The 21,070-nt window shown below is 39.4% G+C and overlaps 1 protein-coding gene, 1 non-coding gene and 1 pseudogene across 2 annotated transcripts; 2 read left to right on the top strand and 1 right to left on the bottom strand.

The window, feature by feature from the left end:
- The first annotated feature begins 3,246 nt into the window (after positions 1 to 3,246).
- LOC147925270 (uncharacterized) lies at positions 3,247 to 8,066 on the top strand (annotated as a pseudogene).
- A 2,389-nt stretch (positions 8,067 to 10,455) lies between these two features.
- On the top strand, positions 10,456 to 13,576 carry LOC147925269 (uncharacterized). The gene is made up of 9 exons (XM_087492549.1): positions 10,456 to 10,472; positions 10,669 to 10,801; positions 10,891 to 11,178; positions 11,273 to 11,479; positions 11,568 to 11,759; positions 11,823 to 11,975; positions 12,787 to 12,837; positions 13,032 to 13,145; positions 13,193 to 13,576. Exons 1-9 carry the CDS (start codon positions 10,456 to 10,458, stop codon positions 13,574 to 13,576), a joined length of 1,539 nt encoding a protein of 512 aa, XP_087348675.1.
- Positions 13,577 to 18,368: 4,792 nt separating this feature from the next.
- On the bottom strand, positions 18,369 to 18,475 carry LOC147925268 (small nucleolar RNA R71). Its single transcript, XR_015585625.1, has one exon. It is a non-coding gene; the product is annotated as a small nucleolar RNA R71 (small nucleolar RNA).
- Positions 18,476 to 21,070: the final 2,595 nt, after the last annotated feature.

Below are 21,070 nucleotides of genomic sequence, written 5' to 3'. Positions count from 1 at the left end.
ATGTTGTGGGAGATAAAGTTGGTGAAAATGTAGTGGATGATGTCGGGGAAGATCAAGTAGGCGAATCTGGTATAGTGAATTCATCACCTATCCATCCGAGACATGTCTCTGACAAGGAGGTAATTTATTTTGTTAGTACAACATATTACAATTAGGTACAACTATGTTGTGACACTTAATTTCTTTGTTAAAAATTGTGTTTGTATTTCAGGATACAGAGATGGATACGGAGGAGGATACTCAACCTATTGAACTAAAGTTATATTTTAGTGATCCAAGCGTCTATGGAAATCATGGCAAGATTTCAACAAGGTGTCAAATTGCTAGTACGCTGGATATGTTAGAGAAGCTCGAACCATCAGAAAAGGCATGGTTTAAGAAACACAAGCAGTTCAGGCACGTATGGCACATGGCTAGGCACGAAAATAGTAAGGTTATGGAAATGTGGATGCTTCTAGTACGGACTGCTCGTATAGAGAAACATAAAGTCTGCTGGTTCGTAGTGAATGGCGTACCCATATGCTATTCAATGGGAGAACATGCTCTCATCACTGGTTTTGATTGCCATGACTACGATTTAGGATTTAATGAGAAGGAATATGGAAAATTTGACTTTGTCTTAAGGGTTTTTGGGTCTAAAAATGTTACAGTGAAGGATGTGGAAGAGAAGCTAGATTTAATGAAGGATAATGTAATGGAGATCGCTTGCAAGTGGCTGTCCTTTTATTCCTAGCCAAGGTAATAAGAGGAAAGAAAAAGTATGATAGCATATATCCTTTCATTCTGAAGATAGTGGGTGATTCGAAAGCGGTAGAAACATTTCCATGGGGGCGAATGACTTTTGAAGACAATATCAAAACGATATATCATGAGATGGAACATTGCAAAGTCAAAGTGCTAGATCAAATGTTATTTCCAGGGTTCCTAATTCCTTTTGAGGTTATAGATAAGGGCTAATTAATAAGTCTGTTTATTTTCTATGATTTTAAGATATTTGATTGTGTAACATATTTTATAGGTTTTGGCGTTTGAGTGCATTCCCCAGCTGTCCAAAGAATATAAAGAAGTGGTAATAGGCGCTAGAGATGGCTGCCCATTGATGTGCAAGAAATAACTCAAAGATTCTTTGATGAAAGGATATCCACTTGAAGAAATAAACGAAAAACTTGGGACAGATAAGGAAAGATGTTGGTACCCTTAGTAGATTATTAGCATAAATTTATAAGTTCATTATTTTAATCTTTGTTTTATTGTACTTTACAGGACATTAAAGGTATCTTAGAACCATTGGAGGAGCAGCAAGATCTTTTGCATCGCATCATGGAACAACATGAAGATGATGATTTTATGGACCCAATTGCTGATGAATGGAACAAGCGTCTCGATGTAGAGAATAAGGAGATTTGGTGGGAAAATCTTTATAAGTTAGATATTGCTTCTCGAGGATTTGGTCCGGCAAATGTTCCACAAGTCGAACATTTGGAGGAGCAGCAACAAGAAAACGTACCAGCAGCTGAACATATGGAGGAGCACCAACAACAAAGAAATCTGACTAGTTTGAAGGATCTTGAGGAGAGGTTGATGAAAGCCATGGAAAATGGATTCATAGAAGTTAATCAGAAGATAGATAAGAAGATAGATAAATTTGATAGGAGGCTCAAAAATATTGAAAGCTTGGGAATGAATTTCCAGTACAGAGAAAATCTTGGGAATGCATTTTCTGCTGGAGAGATGCTAAGGCTGGGAGGACAGAAGGAACTAGTGCTGGTGATACAGGAACGGGAACAAAAAAAGAAGGAGAAGTTGAAATTCAGATGGGAATAGAAAAAGAAGGAGAATCTGAGAGTGAAGGAGAAGAAGGAGAAGGAGAAGAAGGTGAAGGAGAAGGACAAGTTGAGCCAGCTGGTGATGGTGAAGAAGAAGGAATAGAAAAAGAAGGAGAATCTGAGAGTGAAGGAGAAGAAGGAGAAGGAGAAGAAGGAGAAGGAGAAGATTTCATCAAGGTGTCAAATTGCTAGTACGCTGGATATGTTAGAGAAGCTCGAACCATCAGAAAAGGCATGGTTTAAGAAACACAAGCAGTTCAGGCACATATGGCACATGGCTAGGCACGAAAATAATAAGGTTATGGAAATGTGGATGCTTCTAAATAGTAAGGTTATATAGTCCCTCAGTTACGACTGATTCGGTAGACGCATACAAGTCACCAATTAGGCGACTATATTGCGACAATATCGGCGGGTCGTACAGGTTGTCGCTTAGTAGTCGTTATTTAGCGACTATTATGCGACACTTTCGGTGGGTGGTAACGTAGTCGTATAATAGTCGTAATCTGCCGGTATTAAAAATCACGTTTATTTCGTTCGGAGGTTGGTGTAATTGTATTATGCGACTGATTTTTATTAGTCGCTTGGTAGTCGCCAAAATTGCCTATATATACCAGCTTCACCACTTCTTCACTCCTCACTCACCATTTATTCTCTTCTCACTCGATCAAAACAAACACATTTGTGCAAAGTTAAAAAAAAAAGTCTTCAAAAAAAATATATCTATATATTTTCTATTACTCTTGTATAATGTCAAGGAATTAAAATTATACTCTTGTATAAGAGGTTCAATGAAGTGATGGGCAATTTTTCGGCAGAGTTTACAACAGGGATGGAGCAATTCATGGCATTTGCAAATAGTCAATCTCTAGTACAGAATAATGGGGGTATGTTCCACTGTCCTTGTAGTCATTGTAAGAACGATAACTTTATGTCGGGAAACAGAATTTGGAATCATCTTTTTAGCAATGGATTTATGCCTGATTATTATATTTGGTATAAACATGGGGAAAAAATCAATATGGATATAGGAACAAGTTATGTTGGTAGTGATCAAGAAGTGGATAATGTAGATGTGGGTAATGTAGTAGAAAATCCATATGTGGATATGGTGAATGATGCATTTCGTTATAATGTGGGTTTAGATGATAACTATCATGAGGGTAGTTCTCAAAATGTAGAAGAACAATTACGTAATCATTCAAAGAAATTCTACGACTTGTTAGAAGGCGCAAAAAATCCATTATACGATGGTTGCCATGAAGGTCACTCACAATTATCGTTAGCTGCTCGAGTCATGCAAAATAAGGCGGAGTATAATATGAGTGAAAAGTTAGTGGATTCGGTGTGCGAAATATTGAATGAGTATTTACCAGAAGGAAACCAGACAACGGGTTCACATTACGAGACGGAAAAATTAATGTGCAATTTAGGTCTCCCATATTATACAATTGATGTTTGTATTAACAATTGTATGATATTCTGGAAAGATGACGAAAAGGAAAAGACTTGTCTGTTTTGTGGTGCTCAAAGATGGAAGCCAAAGGATCCCCGACGTAGAACCAAAGTACCATACAGTCGTATGTGGTATCTACCTATTGCTGATAGATTGAAGAGGATGTACCAAAGCCACAAGACTGCGGCGGCGATGATATGGCATGCTGAGCACAAATCAAAGGAGGGAGAAATGTGTCATCCTTCAGATGCGGCGGAGTGGAAATATTTTCAAGAACAAAATCCTCGATTTGCAGAAGAACCCGTAACGTTTATCTTGGATTATGCACTGATGGGTTAAATCCGTTTGGCCTGTCTCGTAATCATTCATTGTGGCCTGTGATCTTGACTCCATACAATCTACCCCCGGGTATGTGCATGAAAGAAGAGTTCTTGTTTCTTACAATTTTGAATTCTGGGCCAAATCATCCGCGAGCTAGTCTGGATATCTTCCTCTAACCTTTGATTGAGGAGTTAAAAGAGTTGTGGTCTACTGGAGTCGATGCATACGATGTGTCCTTGAATGAAAATTTTAATCTAAAGGCAGCGCTAATGTGGACGATAAGTGACTTTCCGGCGTATGGCATGTTATCAGGATGGACAACCCATGGAAAATTGTCTTGTCCAGTTTGCATGGAAGATACAAAGTCGTTTTATCTCCCTAATGGAAGGAAGACGTGTTGGTTTGATTGCCATCGAAGATTTCTTCCTCACGGTCATCCATTAAGGAGGAATAAGAAAGACTTCCTCAAGCGAAAAGATGCTTCGAGAGTGTAGTGACTCTCACCAAGGAGTAAAATTCGAAATAAAAATCCATGGGCCAAGGGCGTGCAAAGGACATGGATTTAAGGTAAAGGAGGAAGGTAAAGGAATTACAGAAGTAATATCCGAGAAATTCTGGACGGACCGAGAGATGGCCGATGGTACCTTGTACCATGTACCATGTACCATGTACCATACTGGCGTACGTACGAACGGGCGGACGTGCCAAACGAATGCCGAGTGGACGACGAACGTATATGGTCGTGAAGTAAGGATGGGAGGGAACCCACTAAGGAGGGTGAATATTTTATTCAAAGTGGAGTTAGTGGGATTTCCACTAAGTGATTTTTTTTTAATCACAAAATTAATCTAAGTGGAATTTTCCACTAAGGATTAATTAATCAAGAAGAGTTAGTGGAAGTTAGTGGAAGATTAAAGAAATCAAGGGAAGAGTTAGTGGAAGTTAGTGGCCAAGTGTTAGTGTTAGACATAACCAAGTGTTTAACTACATGCACTAAGAAGAAAAATTGTGCTTCATGCATAGGCCACCTTCACCGCCCAAAACTCTCTATAAATAGAGCCTAAATCCTCTCATTTTCGCCCAAAGTGATAAATGGGTAAGGAGAGAAAATTGAGAGAGAAGGTGAGCAAGAGAGAAGAGAAGGAAAAAAATGGGCGAGTTCCCAAGAAAGAAAGAGAGAGAGATCGTTGAGAAAAAAATGTTGGTGTTGAGGAAGGATCGGAGAAAGAGATCCTTGAAGAGGAAGAAGTGGTTTTCGAGCCAAGTTAGAAAGTGGTTGCGGACGAAGAGGGTGCAAAGAGCGGGTAGCTGTTTGACGCCAAGGAAGAGTTGTCTGATCGGGTGGTGCAGTGAAGTCCGAATATCATCGTCGGCGTAAAGGTGAGTTCTGCGGTAATGCATGTAGGGTGCATGCATGTAGAGATGGTTTAAATTGGTTGCATGCGAATTATGGTAGGATTCAAGTTAGAATCACCATGCGAAAATGAGTTTGGTGCATGCATGTCATGGTAGGATTCACGTTAGAATCACCATGCGAAATGAGTTAAAATGCAAGATAAATAAGTTGGACTCACCAATATTGGACAAGGGGGAAATCGGTTGCATTTTAAGTAAGTTGGAGAACTTAAAATTTGGTTAAGAGGATTGTATGCATGTTGAGACTTAGCGATTTGTTTTATTAGCGTTGTCTTGGTTAATAAACCGGATTGCATGCATAAGAGGAGGTGAAGTTAGTTGCAATTTTTACTGCATAATTTCGGTTGAGGTTAGCTTGATGCTAAGTTAAACTTAAAGAATTTTAAGTGTTAAACCGAATTGGTTGCATGCGCGTTTGAATGGGATTTACATGGTTAAATCATAATATTTGCATGCGAATGGACGAGTGATTTGTCTAGGCGAATTGAACTGGTTACATGCATATAGTTTAATCTTAAGATCCTTGAATTTTCATTCATGTTCTTGTTGATTAATGCATGTTCTACCGCATGAATGTTCTTGCTGGTTGGCTCGACTTTCTTGCTTGAAGGGGTAGTAAGTGTTTTTAGCAACGTCTCTTGAATTCATTTCTTGAGTCTTAGCTAGAGGAAGTGTAGTCGATAGTTCTGGTTCCGAAGATGTGTGTGTGTCTCGCAAGAAGTTCTCAAAGATCACTTACGCGAGACACCGTCACGGCTAACTAGCTATTAGCGTGACCGTTACATGAAGATGTAACTTTGGTGGATCTCATGCTGGTTACCTTTGTGGTTTCAGCATGGGAGCTCATGCTGGTTACCAGGGAGGTTTCAGCATGGGTAGTGTGGAGAGACGGAACAGAATATCGAAGGGCCCTAGGTGAAGGAGTCTAGGATAATTCAAGAGTCCCTTGTTCTATTCTAGTCGTCCTTACGCGTTGTGGTGGAGTTAAGAGTCTAAAGTGTCCAAGAGGTCCTTGTTCCTTTAGTCTTCTTTCTCAGTGGTTAGCGAGTCTAGATCGTCTCAGTTGAGTCGTGTTGATCTAACCTCACTCGCTTGTTTGTTGTTTATTTGCTTCCGCTATTGTTTCGGTTGCGTATGCTCTGGTAGAATATTCTGTTGGTGTGTGGTTGCATGACTAACTTGCAGATGGACTTGCTTGTTTTTCTTGCATTTGGCTTGCATGTTGATAGCTTCTTCTTGCATGTTGATAGCCTAGTCTTGCATATTGTTTCTGTAAACTTGTTTGTTGTAGACTTGTTTGCCTTGTTATTTCTGTTGCCTGTTGGGGTAGTCGGGTTTGGGAAGTAGAATCCTGTTTAGGATGAAAGGGGTACCCAGGCTCACTGAGTAATCTTAGATTACTCATGATATTATTTTTGGTCTTGCAGGGAAGCCTAAGTGAGTCTAGAGCTGGAGCAAACATTAGGGTACCGAATAGGGTTTTTATGTGCTCCTTGTAAAACCCTATATTTTCATGAATGAATATCCGACTATCTTTGTATATTGCTTTAATGATTTATTTTCAATGTAATAAACTATTGAAGTAATATATTCGGTTTTCGGAAAAGTATGGCAAGTTGCAAATGATACTCGGCCTTGTCCGGGTCAACACAACGCGCGTGGGACGCGAGGGTTGCAAAGCCTAAGCAAGTCTCTGTCGCGGGTGGAGTCGCGTCCAGGAGGACTGGTCGGGAAGCTGCAGCTTCCGTCCCTCGACCGGACCACCAGGGTGCGATTCCCATAGTGACGTTCTGGTGCCATCCAATGGCATGCGTGGTCATAGAACGGTTCGAGGGCGTTACAGAGAGAGTATCCACCTCAGTCGTTTACGGGTGAGCAAGTTTATTACAAGCGGTTGGCTGAAGTAAAACCACCAAAAACCAAGGACGTTGGTGGAAATGGTCATGAAAAGAAGACTGCTGGCTATGGGAAGCAACACAACTGGCATAAGTTAAGCATATTATGGGAGCTGCCTTACTGGAGGGACCTCAATCTTCAACACAATATTGATGTGATGCATACAGAGAAGAACTTTTTGGATAACATCATGTATACTCTTATGAGTGTGAAGGGTAAATCAAAAGACAACATCATGTCAAGATTGGATATACAAAAATTCTGTTCTCGGCCACAATTACATATTGATAGTGATGGTAAAGCTCCTTTCCCACCCTACACTTTGGCAGAAGAAGCGAGAACAAGTTTACTAGAATGTGTCAAACATTCGGTGAAATTCCTGATGGCTATTTGTCAGACATAGCTAGTTGTGTTGATATGGAAAATGGAAAGTTTTCAGGCAAGAAGAGTCATGACTGCCATGTTTTTATGGAACGACTACTTCCATTTATCTTTGCAGAACTCCTAGACCGGAACGTCCACCTTGCATTATCAGGTATTAATTAATTTCATATATATACCTATATTTATGAAGTCATTTAATAGTAATTTTAAAGTAATTAACCCCAATATTTTGCATTGTATATTGTAGGGTTTGGAGCATTTTTCCGGGACTTATGTGCGAGAACTTTGCATAAAAGTCGCATTCCAATTTTAAAACAGAACATAATTCAGATCCTATGCAATTTGGAAAAGATCTTTCCACCATCATTTTTCGACGTGATGGAGCATCTGCCTATACATCTCCCCTACGAAGCTGAATTAGGAGGCCCTGTCCAATATAGGTGGATGTATCCTTTTGAAAGGTTTTATAAAAAATTGAAAGGAAAAGCAAAGAACAAAAGATATGCATCCGGATCAATTGTTGAATCTTATATCAATGACGAGATTGCTTATTTCTCAGAGCACTACTTCGCCGCAAATATACAAACAAAATAAAGGTAAATTCTAAAATCAATCAAGGTAGATAAAACTGTTATCATTTATTTGAAGTCATTTACTTTTCTCATTTGGTCAGGTTAACACGATTTGATCAAGGTGAAGCCCATGAATATCATGTCCCTGGAGTACCTCCAATATTTACTCACATCGCCGTCCAAGTGGAGAAATGAATGAAATATGGCTGTCTAAAAGAGACTATCAATGCGCACATGCATATGTTTTACGGAATTGTGACTATTTTCAGCCAATTGAGAGGTATATAATTAAGTTTATATCGATTAAGTAAAATAAAGTTTATTATATATATAATCCACACAAAATTTCTCATATATTTGTGTTGGTCTTGTATATATAGTATGTTCGAGGATTTTATTGGTGCAAAATATTCAGGACTTTCAGAAAAAGAACTCTCCATTAAAAGAGCAGACAAATATCATTTATGTGTTAAAGAATATGTATGTCTTTATATAATACTTATTAAACTATTTTTATTATATATTATAAATAATTTACATATATGCAGGTTTCTTACTGGAACGCCACAAATCCATTTCCTACCTGGGTTCAAGAGATAGTGCATGGACCTTTGAACAAGGTCAAAACATGACCAATGTATTTTACAAGAGGCTACTTGTTTCATACACGTGATCATGGTGTTGGACGAAAGACTTGTAACTATGGAGTTTGTGTTAAAGGTGAAAATTACACTGATGCATCCGATGCAGCGGATTTCTACGGGACCTTAACTGATATCATAGAACTCGAGTATGAGGGGATGGTCAATTTGAGAATCACACGTTTTAAGTGTAAGTGGTATGACCCTGTTATGGGTAGAGGCACTTGGATGAGCAATGGTGGCGTCGTAGACGTTCTTTCATCGAGAAAATATAATAAATACGAACCATTTATTCTAGGTACGTATGTATATATATATATATATTATTTTTTAATGTCGATAATATATATATATGTGTAACTCATATTTGTGTTGATATTCCAAACAGCCTCCCAAGCGCATCAAGTTAGCTATATTCCCTACCCATACACAAAGAAACCAAGGAAGGAATGGCTCAATGTCTTGAAAGTTAATCCGAGGGGAAACATTGCAGGAGAATATGAGAACAAAGAACCAACTCTTTTGCAAACAGAAAATGATGATGCTGTATTGGTGACTACTATTGAAGATCTGGTTTTCGATAATTTAGTAGAAATAAATGAACCAATCGATCTTGATTATAATGTCGGAGATGGAGAACCAGAAGATGAATTTCAATGTAATTTATCATCTTCAGACGATGAACTAGATGAAGACGGAGATCCTCCTAACTAATTATGCTTGTGTAAAATTTGTATCAATTTGGATAATTATGCTTGTATCAAATATTTTTAATAATTATGTTTGTATTAAAATAGATAATTATGTGTTTATATTAAGTTGTAAATTATGCTTCTATAAAACTGAGTAAATATGTTTATATCAAATTGGTATATATAAATATATATTGTGACTGTTTAGCTGTTATTTAGTTTGTAAAAATTAAACTTTTAGTTTAATTACTATTGTGACTAATTAGCGACTAAATTAAGAAAATATGAATTAATTTGACCCGGGAAACCAATTAACCCAAATTAACCCGGGAAACCAATTTTAATTCCTTAAATTTTCGATTTCCCCCAAAACCAAAATTATTTCGATTTCCCCCAAAACCAAAACCAAATTAACCAAAACCCGGGAAACCAAAATCCCTAATATTTTTCCCCCTTTAACGAAATCCCTAATTTTCTATTTTATTTCTATCTCCACTTCGATTTCTCGGATACTCTCCTCTTCGAATCCCCGATACTCTCCTGTTTGATTTCTTTCCCGAATCCTTCACTCTGAATCCTCTACTCTATCCTCAATACTCTACTCTATCTCCCGATTTCTCTTCTCTACTCTGAATCCTCTTTGATTTCTCTTCTTTCCCAATTCTCTTCTTCACGATGGATCCAACACAATCTGCAATGAAGTCCGCAAGTAAGGCTACAACCAAAGCTCCAGTTAAGCGAGGAAGAAAGAGGAAGATGGACCCTAATTTCTTCCAAAGAACCGAAGGGTCGTCCCCCATCAAGGAAGCGAGAAGACCAAACCCTCTACCGAGTCAATACAACTTTACGCCGGCAGAAGATTTACCCCATCCTCAATCACCCCAAGAGCAAGACCACGTTTTCCCTAGACCCTCACCGTCAGGAGCACCATAGATCCGCAACTATCCACCGCCACAGTCGCTTTTCCAGACCTCAGTGAACCAACAACGTCAGACTCAACAGCCTCTTTAGTCAGAGGAGGTCCACAACAATTCGCGACAGTCTCCAGCTGATCCTCCAATACAACACGCTCCACCGTCTCCAGCTGATAACTCTCAAGCTCAGAGCCATCCATCATCTCACGGTAACAACTACCATGAAGGTTCTGAGGCTTCAAATCCGGAGCTCCAGGAGGACACGATTATCACTCTAAATGCCCTGCTTAGATTGCCAAACCGTGAGAAGTTTACCACCGTCCTCTCCCCCACATCGATGCCAAACACGACCTGGTATTAATACTTTCTTCTACTTGATTCTTAAGTAAAATAATTTTTTGCTTTTGTGTGATGGTCTGTGATGCTCTATGATGGTTAGTTTTAGAACATTGATGTCTGTTTTGATTGTTCTTAATAGGTTCTGTTTTGTGTTGGTCCTATATATATGTATAAGTACTCAATCTTTGACATCTATTTCATGTGTTTGCAGGTTTACTCGCGACAAAAAATCGCGACTGGTAAGGACCATTACTAAAAATTTTACAAACAAATTTGATGGTCCATACTACAGTTGGACATGTGTGCCTCGGGACAGACAACAGAGATGGTTCATCGAGTTTGCTGTACAGTTTTTTTTCTCTCTTAACCTTTTCACATATAGGTTTACTTGTTGATTTTCCACTAACATCGTTATATTCTCTTTGCTATGTAGAAAACACACCCATGGGATCCTTTGATTACTGGGACAGTTCAACAGTATTTCGAGCTCATCTGCCAACGACGGATGAAAGACATGATTTGCAATGTCAAGACGAGTGGAAAGCGACCAAAATGGATCAGAGATACTATTTGGCAAACAATGGTTGAGTATTGGGAGACTGAAGAAGCACAACAAAGGAGTCTCACCTACTCTAAAGCTCGTATGTCTGATCGTGGTGGTCTTGGTCCTCACGTCCACTTATCAGGGCAAAAGACTTATCAACAAATCCATACCAAAATGGTTAGTAACTTTTATATACCCATAAATTTTGTTTTTCTTTATATTTGGAGCTTTAAATGATGTCATAACCCTTGATTCATTTGTAACATTGCAGGAAAGGGAATTGGGAAGACCGGTGAGTCTTGGCGAGGTTTTTATTAAGACACATACCAAGCCAGATGGTACTTATGTTGACCGGAAGGCGGAGCAAATCTCTCTCAATTATGAGAAGAACTTGCAGCAGAAGTTGTCCGACCTTCGGGAACATACTTCACAGCCTCTAGAGCTCACAGCAGATGATTACACAAGCATCTTTATTCAGGTAAAGTATCACTTTTCACAACCCACATTGAATTATCTTTCGACTACTATAGCCTCTTTATGTAGTGTTTTTCTCTTTGTTTTTGTAGTCTACTCAGAAAGATTCACGAGGAAACCTGTATGGAGTTGGAAGTCTTAAGCATACTCTTCAACCTCTTCTCAATGGTAAGGAAAACCAACGACAAGAGTCTGCAATGTTTCAGTCATTTCAAGAGCAAATGAAGGAAACTCAACGTCAAATCGAAGAGCAGGCTGCTTATAATTCTCGTCGTGATGCTGACGTTGCTGCTCGTGATGCAGAGCTTGCTGCCCGTGAAGCACTACATTTCCAAGCTGTGTCTGAGCAGAAGGACAAGTTAGAGCATTTGTCCTTAGTGGAGAAGTACCTGCGCAAAACTGACCCGACCTTTATGGAGTTTTTGAAGACTCAGTCAGCTGAAGGAACCACTGAGCCACTCTCAACCACACTTCCTACAACAGCTACACCTTCAAATCCGGTTCTTTCTCCATATCCAAACAGTGATGCTTTTTAGGTTAACTTCTCACCCTCCAATTTCATAGACCTAACTAATGAGCTTGTCTCTTTTGTTGAGCTTGTCTTTTTTGTTGAACTTGTCTCTTTTGCTGAGACACATGTATACTGGTATGCATTTGTCTCTTTTGGTTTGTATATTTGTCTTGTGAGAAACTTTGTATGCATTGGTCTATTTGGTTTGTATTATGAATCATCGGTTAATATGAATTTATTGTCTCAATCTTGTTTTTGTTGTATTTACAATATTGGTTTCATAATATTATGAGAAACAGGTACCAATTTCAATTTAAAACATTTACAAATTTGTTTTCCACAAAACATTAGTCGCTAAACAGATGTAATTTGGGGAATAATAGAATAGTAGCCAAATAGTCGTAAATCAATATCAAGTATGTTACGACTACTTTACGACTACAAGCAAAATTAATGTATATCATAATTAGTCGTAAATTCGTCGTAACCGAGTCTTCAAATGTTACGACTAAACTACGACTCCTTTACGACTACCTATATAACTGCTGGTTAATCGTAACTCTGTCGTATCGTAGTCGTAACTGTTTACGACTCTGTTACGACTATTTTTACGACTACGGAATTTTGTCGTAAAGTAGTCGTTAAATAACGACTATTTTTACAACTAATTCTTTTACCGACTAAGGATTTACGACTACACGTTTTAGTCGTAACTGAGTCGTAAACAGCAAATTAGCGACTACTTAAAGACTCTTACTGCAATCGGGAATGGGCTGTTTTCTTGTAGTGATATTTTACAGGTTTTGGCGTTTGAGTGCATTCCCGAGCTGTCCAGAGAATATCAAAAAGTGGTAATAGGCGCTAAAGATAGCTGCCCATTGATGTGCAAGAAATAACTCAAAGATTCTTTGATGAAAGGTTATCCACTTGAAGAAATAAACGAAAAAAGTGGAACAGATAAGACAAGATGTTGGTACCCTTAGTAGATTATTAGCATAAATTTATAAGTTCATTATTTTAATCTTTGTTTTATTGTACTTTACAGGACATTAAAGGTATCTTAGAACCATTGGAGGAGCAGCAAGATCTTTTGCATCGCATCATGGAACAACATCAAGATGATGATTTCTGGACCCAATTGCTGATGAATGGAACAAGCGTCTCGATGTAGAGAATAAGGAGATTTGGTGGGTAAATCTTTATAAGTTAGATATTGCTTCTCGAGGATTTGGTCCGGCAAATGTTCCACAAGTCGAACATTTGGAGGAGCAGCAACAAGAAAACGTGTCAGCAGCTGAACATATGGAGGAGCACCAACAACAAAGAAATCTGACTAGTTTGAAGGAGTTTGAGGAGATGTTGATGAAATCCATGGAAAATGGATTCATAGAAGTTAATCAGAAGATAGATAAGAAGATAGATGAATTTGATAGGAGGCTCAAAAATAAAGAATGCTTGGGAATGAATTTCCAGTATAGAGAAAATCTTGGGAATGCATTTTCTACATGGAGAGATGTTGAGGCTGGGAGGACAGAAGGAACTAGTGCTGGTGATACAGGAACAGGAACAAAAAGAAGAAGTAGTAGTTGAAACTCAGATGGGAATAGAAAAAGATGGAGAATCTGAGAGTGAAGGAGAAGAAGGAGAAGGAGAAGAAGGTGAAGGAGAAGGACAAGTTGAGCCAGCTGGTGATGGTGAAGAAGAAGGAATAGAAAAAGAAGGAGAATCTGAGAGTGAAGGAGAAGAAGGAGAAAAAGAAGATTACATCAAGGTGTCAAATTGCTAGTACGATGGATATGTTAGAGAAGCTCGAACCATCAGAAAAGGCATGGTTTAAGAAACACAAGCAGTTCAGGCACGTATGGCACCTGGCTAGGCACGAAAATAATAAGGTTATGGCAATGTGGATGCTTCTATTACGGACTGCTCGTATAGAGAAACGTAAAGTGTGCTGGTTCGTAGTGAATGGCGTACCCATACGCTATTCAATGAGAGAACATGCTCTCATCACTGGTTTTGATTTCCATGACTATGATTTAGGATTTAATGAGAAGGAATATGGAAAATTTGACTTTGTCTTAAGGGTTTTTGGGTCTAAAATGTTACAGTGAAGGATGTGGAAGAGAAGCCAGATTCAATGAAGGATAAATGCAATGGAGATCCCTTGCAATTGGCTGTACTTTTATTCCTAGCAAAGGTAATAAGAGGAAAGAAAAAGTATGAAGATAGTGGGTGATTCGAAAGCGGTAGAAAAGATTTCCATGGGGGCGAACGACTTTTGAAGACAATATCAAAACGATATATCATGAGATGGAACATTGAAAAGGCAAAGTGCTAGATCAAATGTTATTTTCAGGGTTCCTAATTCCTCTTGAGGTAATAGATAAGGGCTAATTAATAAGTCTGTTTATTTTCTATGATTTTAAGATATTTGATTGTGTAACATATTTTACAGGTTTTGGCGTTTGAGTGCATTCCCCAGCTGTCCAGAGAATATCAAGAAGTGGTAATAGGCACAAGAGATGGCTGCCCATTGATGTGCAAGAAATAACTCAAAGATTTTTTGATGAAAGGTTATCCACTTGAAGAAATAAACGAAAAACTTGGGACAAATAAGGCAAGATGTTGGTACCCTTAGTAGATTATTAGTATAAATTTATAAGTTCATTATTTTAATCTTTGTTTTATTGTACTTTACAGGACATCATAAGTATCTTAGAACCATTGGAGGAGCAGCAAGATCTTTTGCATCGCATCATGGAACAACATGAAGATGATGATTTTATGGACCCAATTGCTGATGAATGGAACAAGCATCTCGATGTAGAGAATAAGGAGATTTGGTGGGAAAATCTTTATAAGTTAGATATTGCTTCTCGAGGATTTGGTCCGACAAATGTTCCACAAGTCAAACATTTGGAGGAGCATCAACAAGAAAACGTGTCAGCAGCTGAACATATGGAGGAGCACCAACAACAAATAAATCCGACTACTTTGTAGGAGCTTGAGGAGAGGTTGATGAAAGCCATGGAAAATGGATTCATAGAAGTTAATCAGAAGATAGATAAGAAGATAGATGAATTTGGTAGGAGGCTCAAAAATATTGAAAGATTGGGAATGAATTTCCAGTATAGAGAAAATCTTGGGAATGCATTTTCTGCATGGAGAGATGCTGAGGCTGGGAGGACAGAAGGAACTAGTGCTGGTGATACAGGAACAGGAACAAAAAAAGAAGGAGGAGTTGAAATTCAGATGGGAATAGAAAGAGAAGGAGAATCTGAGAGTGAAGGAGAAGAAGGAGAAGGAGAAGAAGGTGAAGGAGAAGGACAAGTTGAGTCAGCTGGTGATGTTCATATATTTTACCTTGTTTTCCCTTAGTTTATTCACAACTTTTGCATCTTTTGCTATCCATTTAGGCCATTATTGTGTAGCTTTAGGACTAATCATGCATTAGAGTATAGTTGCATTGCATTTGCATCTTTTCATGCATAAACAGGTGATTTTGGAGCTTAAGGGGCATGGAAGCAATGCTGAGGAGAAGTGAAGCAATCCTGAGGAGAAAACTAGAGAAGTTAAGGCTGTAGAATCAAGGTCCGGAGTCCAACTCGACCGCACCACTCGACCACCACTCGACCGTGTGCTGAGGAGGACTCGACCGAGTGGAGAATGCACGAGAGAAGCCAGCTCGACCAGCCACTCGACCGAGCACTGGTCGAGTTGACCGAGCCGTTGACTACTTTGACTTTTTGTATTTTTAGGGCTTCCACCTCACCTCCTATATAAGGCCCTTGTACCTGCAGCCACCAAAGAGTGCAGCTTTTAAGAGAGTCTAAAACCTAGTTTTTACTTTTTTTATATATCATTCCTTTTGCACTTTTCTTTTAATTTTAGATTTTGTACTTGTTTGAGAGAGAAAGATTAGATTCTTATATTTTGTTTGTTTCATAACTTTCAAAGTATTAAGATTTCGAGTTTTATTCCTTCATCAATATTGTAGATCTCGGTTTCATCTTTCTAATGATGCAAGTTTCATTATTTTCTGGGTTTTTGACATATTTCACCATGTGTTCTTGTGAGTAGTTTGTTTAGGACCTTGAGGATGGGTTAGGCTGGGTTGATCTTGTGGTTTGTTTGATTTGGTCAAGCTTGATTGTTTTAGATCTCTTCTAGGCTAGATGATCTTAATGCTGATCCTATATCTGAGAGGGTAGGGTTTGATTTCAAGCATCTTAGCATCACACCAATGTCTAAGGAGCATAGATAAGGCTAGATCTAGAGCTTACCATTAGGCTTGCTAAGACATTAGGAGTCTTGTTTGGTTTGAGATGTATTGCTTAATGCCTGCTTGTGTAGATTCTTTTCTTTGTGAGAACAAGTCTAGAATTGCATAGGTTTGATTGTTTCTTGCCATGACAGTGGATTAAACATGTATTAGAATAGTATGTCTAGAGATCAGCTCAATGTTTGCTTGAGATTTGTTGACCAAGTTAGATAACCACAATAAATAGCTCAGCCCATGAATCCCTCCTCAAGGCCTTCTTTGTTTATTGAAATCTTAGTCTAAATATCATTGCTTGCTTGTTGTTTGATTGGTTTTAGCATTGCTCTGTTTTTCTTGTGTTGCTCTGTTTTCACGTTCAAGTCTAGCTCGACCACGTACTCGACCTACACTCGGTCGAGTGCTGCTCGAGTTCATCCCCAGGACTTGTGTTTTTGATTTGTGATGGTCTTGTTTCATTCCTGTTTCATTTCCATTGCATTCACGTAGTTTCCTGTTCATTACTTGTCTTGCATTAGTTCATTAGCATAGTTTCTATCTTTGTTCTAGTTTCATTATAGCTTTAAGTTGTTTGTTCTGTTTGCATTTAGTATCCTGTTCTAGTTGTTTTTACTTTCTGCATTTCATATCTCATTTTAGGATTGTTAGTGACAAACAATCTTTACAATTGACTTGACTTAGACTCATATGCACATCTTAATTGTTCACAATCACTCAGATAGGATTGACACCTCTTATACTGCAACTGCATAAGGGGAATTGAAACACCCTGACTTCTATTCATTCCATACATCATCATTCCATACATCATTCATTCATACACCACAAAGAAAGTCAGTTTCAGCTGGTGATGGTGAAGAAGAAGGAATATAAAAAGAAGGAGAATCTGAGAGTGAAGGAGAAGAAGGAGAAGGAGAAGAAGGTGAAGGAGAAGAACAAGGTGAGCCAGCTGGTGATGGTGAAGAAGAAATAGAAAAAGAAGGAGAATCTGAGAGTGAAGGAGAAGAAGGAGAAGAAGGTGAAGGAGAAGGACAAGGTGAGCCAGCTGGTGATGGTGAAGAAGAAATAGAAAAAGAAGGAGAATCTGAGAGTGAAGGAGAAGAAGGAGAAGAAGTTGAAGGAGAAGAAGGTGAAGGAGAAGGACAAGGTGAGCCAACTGGTGATGGTGAAGGAGAACATGAAGCTATGAGAGAGAAGAGGAAGCTCTGTCCGTCAAAGTTCATCACTACTCCTTTCACGGATGCGAAAAAAAGAAGAAGTGATATTTGTTTGTGTAGTTTTGAAAACTTGTCTGGATATCCAACTTGTCTTTTGTGTTTATTATGCAACTGTTTTTAGGTACAACTGGTGTTTCTAGGGACAACTTGTGAAGTTACTGAACTCGAATCTTCCTTTGCTTGGCTTTTTTGTGTTTCAGGTACCCACTCGACCCCCTACTCGACCACCACTCGACCGAGCTGTGATCAAGCACTTGGTCGAGCCAGAAGCCGGATCAAATTAGCCATTACTTCCCAGTCGACTCGACCACCCACTCGAGCCTGCGCTCGACCGTGTACCTGTTCGAGTCTGTAGTAGAGTTTGTTGATGCACACAAGGTCAGAAGGCAAAGACAGTCTTCAACAGCCTATTGACAACATCCACAGGCTACAAAAGGGTTTGAGACATAAGCAAGGAAGAGTAGTTCAACAACAACAAGGTCAAGACATCATGGAGCAACAAGCTATCCATGAGCAAAGACCAAGGCACATTGGTGCAGGAGATGCACCCAATACCCACAACCAAAGGGCTGGAATTGTGCCACCTTCAGTGGCAAACAATAACTTTGAGATCAAGAGTGGATTGATCTCAATGATACAAGCCAACAAGTTTCATGGGTTGCCAATGGAGGATCCACTAGATCACCTTGATGAGTTTGACAGAATATGTGGACTCACTAAGATCAATGGAGTGAGTGAAGATGGATTCAAATTAAGACTCTTCCCATTTTCTCTTGGAGACAAAGCTCACCTTTGGGAGAAGACTCTACCTACTGGAGCTATCACCACATGGGATGCATGCAAGAAAGCTTTTCTGGCCAAGTTCTTCTCCAATGCAAGAACTGCTAGGCTGAGGAATGAGATTTTTGGGTTTGCTCAAAGGAATAATGAGAGCTTTTGTGAAGCTTGGGAGAGGTTTAAAGGATTCCAAACTCAGTGTCCTCACCATGGCTTCAGCAATGAGTCACTTCTAAGCACCTTGTATAGAGGAGTGCTTCCTAAGATAAGAATGCTTCTTGACACAGCCTCTAATGGCAATTTCCTCAACAAGAATGTGGAAGAAGGATGGGAATTAGTTGAGAATCTTGCTCAATCTGATGGCAATTATAATGAGGACTATGATAGGACCATAAGGAGCTCCTCAACTGATCAAGAGGACAAGTATAAGAAGGATTTGAAGATGGTCAATGAGAATCTTGACAAGATCCTCCTCAGCCAATCCAAGTCCATTCACTTCATTGGTGAAGAGGAAGCTCCAGTTCAAGAGGGGGAGCCTGAATTTGCTGAGTTATGCTACATGCAGAACCAGGGAGGATTCAAAGGCTACAACCAAGGAGGTTTCAAGAACAACAATCTCTCTTATAGGAGCACTAATGTGGCCAACCCTCAAGACCAGGTCTATCCACCTCCTCAACCTCAACAGCAACAAAACTACATCCCCAAGCAACAACACCAAGTGTTCCAACCCCAATTGTGTCCCCCACCAGGGTTTCAGACTAACCAAGGACAGGAACAAGACTTAAGAGCAATGATGCAACAGTTGTTGATTGGGCAAACACAAGGGAAGATTGAGACAACAAACAGGATTGCTGAGCTGAACAAGCGGATAGATGATATTTACAGTGAACTTCATGCCAAGTATGACACACTGACATCCATGATGGTGACTATGGAGATCAACCAAGCTTCTGCATCAAAGTATGACCATAACAAGGGCACAACCATTGTACAAAGTACTGAATTTGCCAATGCTATCAATCTTCGCAGTGGGAGGGTCTTACAACAACGGCTAGGAGCACATCCCAACACTGAGGACAGTGGAATTCAAGAAGGGGAGGGTTTCCAACAGGAAGAAACTCAGGATGAACACACCATTGAATTCGACGTACCACTCGACCACTCACTCGACCGAGTAGGTGGTCGAGTACCCGATCGAGCTGATTCTCAAGGGAAAATCAATCCAGTTACCTCCAAAGAAAAGGAAGTCCGGTTCATTCCTCCTCCTTACAAGCCTCCACTACCTTTCCCAGGAAGATTTAAGAAACAGATGGTTGAAAAATACAAGGCATTGTTTAACAAACAAGTTAGAGAGATTGAGCTTAGGATACCTCTAATAGATGCCTTTGTGATGATTCCTCCTTACCAAAAATTCTTGAAAGATGCTGTGATGGAAAGGATCAAGGAAGTTCAAGGAATGGTGATTCTCAGCCATGAGTGTAGTGCCATAATCCAAAAGCAAGTGAACCCTCAAAAGCTAAGAGATCCTGGTTCCTTTACTCTACCTTGCTCTATAGGGCCCTTAACCTTCAATAGATGCCTTTGTGATTTGGGAGCCTCAGTGAGCCTAATGCCTCTATCAGTTGCTAAGCGCCTGGGGTTTACAAGGTATAAGCCATGCAACATCTCTCTAATCCTAGCTGATAGATCAATAAGATTACCACATGGTGTTTTGGAAGATCTACCAGTTAGAGTTGGAGCAGTGGAAGTCCCAACAGACTTTGTAGTCTTGGAAATGGATGAAGAACCAAAAGATCCTTTGATCTTGGGGAGACCTTTCCTAGCTACAGCAGGAGCAATAATTGATGTGAGACAAGGGAAGATTGATCTCAACTTGGGAGAAGACCTCAAAATGACATTTGACATTGTAGAGGCTATGAAGAAACCAACAATTGGAGGACAAATCTTTTGGATTGAAGAGTTGGACAACTTATCAGGAGAATTGATGGAAGAGCTAGCAGAACAAGATCACCTTAGAACTGTTTTGACCAAAAGTGGAGAGGAAGGGTTTATCCATGAAGAGACTAAGGCCTATGAAGATATATTGGACTCCTGTGAAGAATCACACCATCCAGAGGTCTTTGAGGGGTTACCAGCATTAAGAGAGGAAGTTTGGGCAGTTCAAACAGCAGATACGGATAGCTCGACCACCCACTCGAGCACACACTCGGCCGAGCACCAACACTACTTGACCGAGTGCACTTCCGAATCCCACGCAGACGACTGGTCTGAACTGAGCGCACCAAAAGTAGAGCTAAAACCTCTCCCTTCTGGGCTAAGGTATGTCTTTTTAGGTGAGAACTAAATTATCCTGTGATAGTAAATGCTAACTTGAGTAGGAAAGAGCTTGATTTGCTAGTTGTTGAGCTAAGGAAGTTTAGAAAAGCTATTGGTTATACTTTGGATGACATTAAAGGAATTTCACCTAGTCTTTGCATGCATAGAATCCACCTTGAAAATGAATCCTACTCTAGTATTGAACCTCAAAGAAGGCTTAATCCCAACCTAAAGGAAGTAGTCAAAAAGGAGATTCTAAAATTGTTTGGAGCTGGTGTGATCTATCCTATCTCTGATAGTACTTGGGTCTCACCAGTCCACTGTGTCCCTAAAAAAGGAGGAATCACTGTAGTAAATAATGATCATGATGAGTTAATTCCCACTAGAACCATAACAGGACATAGAATGTGCATTGACTATAGGAAGCTTAATTCTGCTACTAGGAAAGATCATTTTCCTCTTCCATTTATTGATCAAATGTTGGAAAGATTAGCC

Source organism: Camelina sativa, chromosome 16 (genome assembly GCF_030686135.1).
Source record: "Camelina sativa cultivar CO46 ecotype springtype chromosome 16, ASM3068613v1".
NCBI lineage: Eukaryota > Viridiplantae > Streptophyta > Magnoliopsida > Brassicales > Brassicaceae > Camelina > Camelina sativa.
The sequence above is the reverse complement of the archived record's forward strand: the minus strand, read 5'-3'. Positions and strand labels throughout refer to the sequence as shown.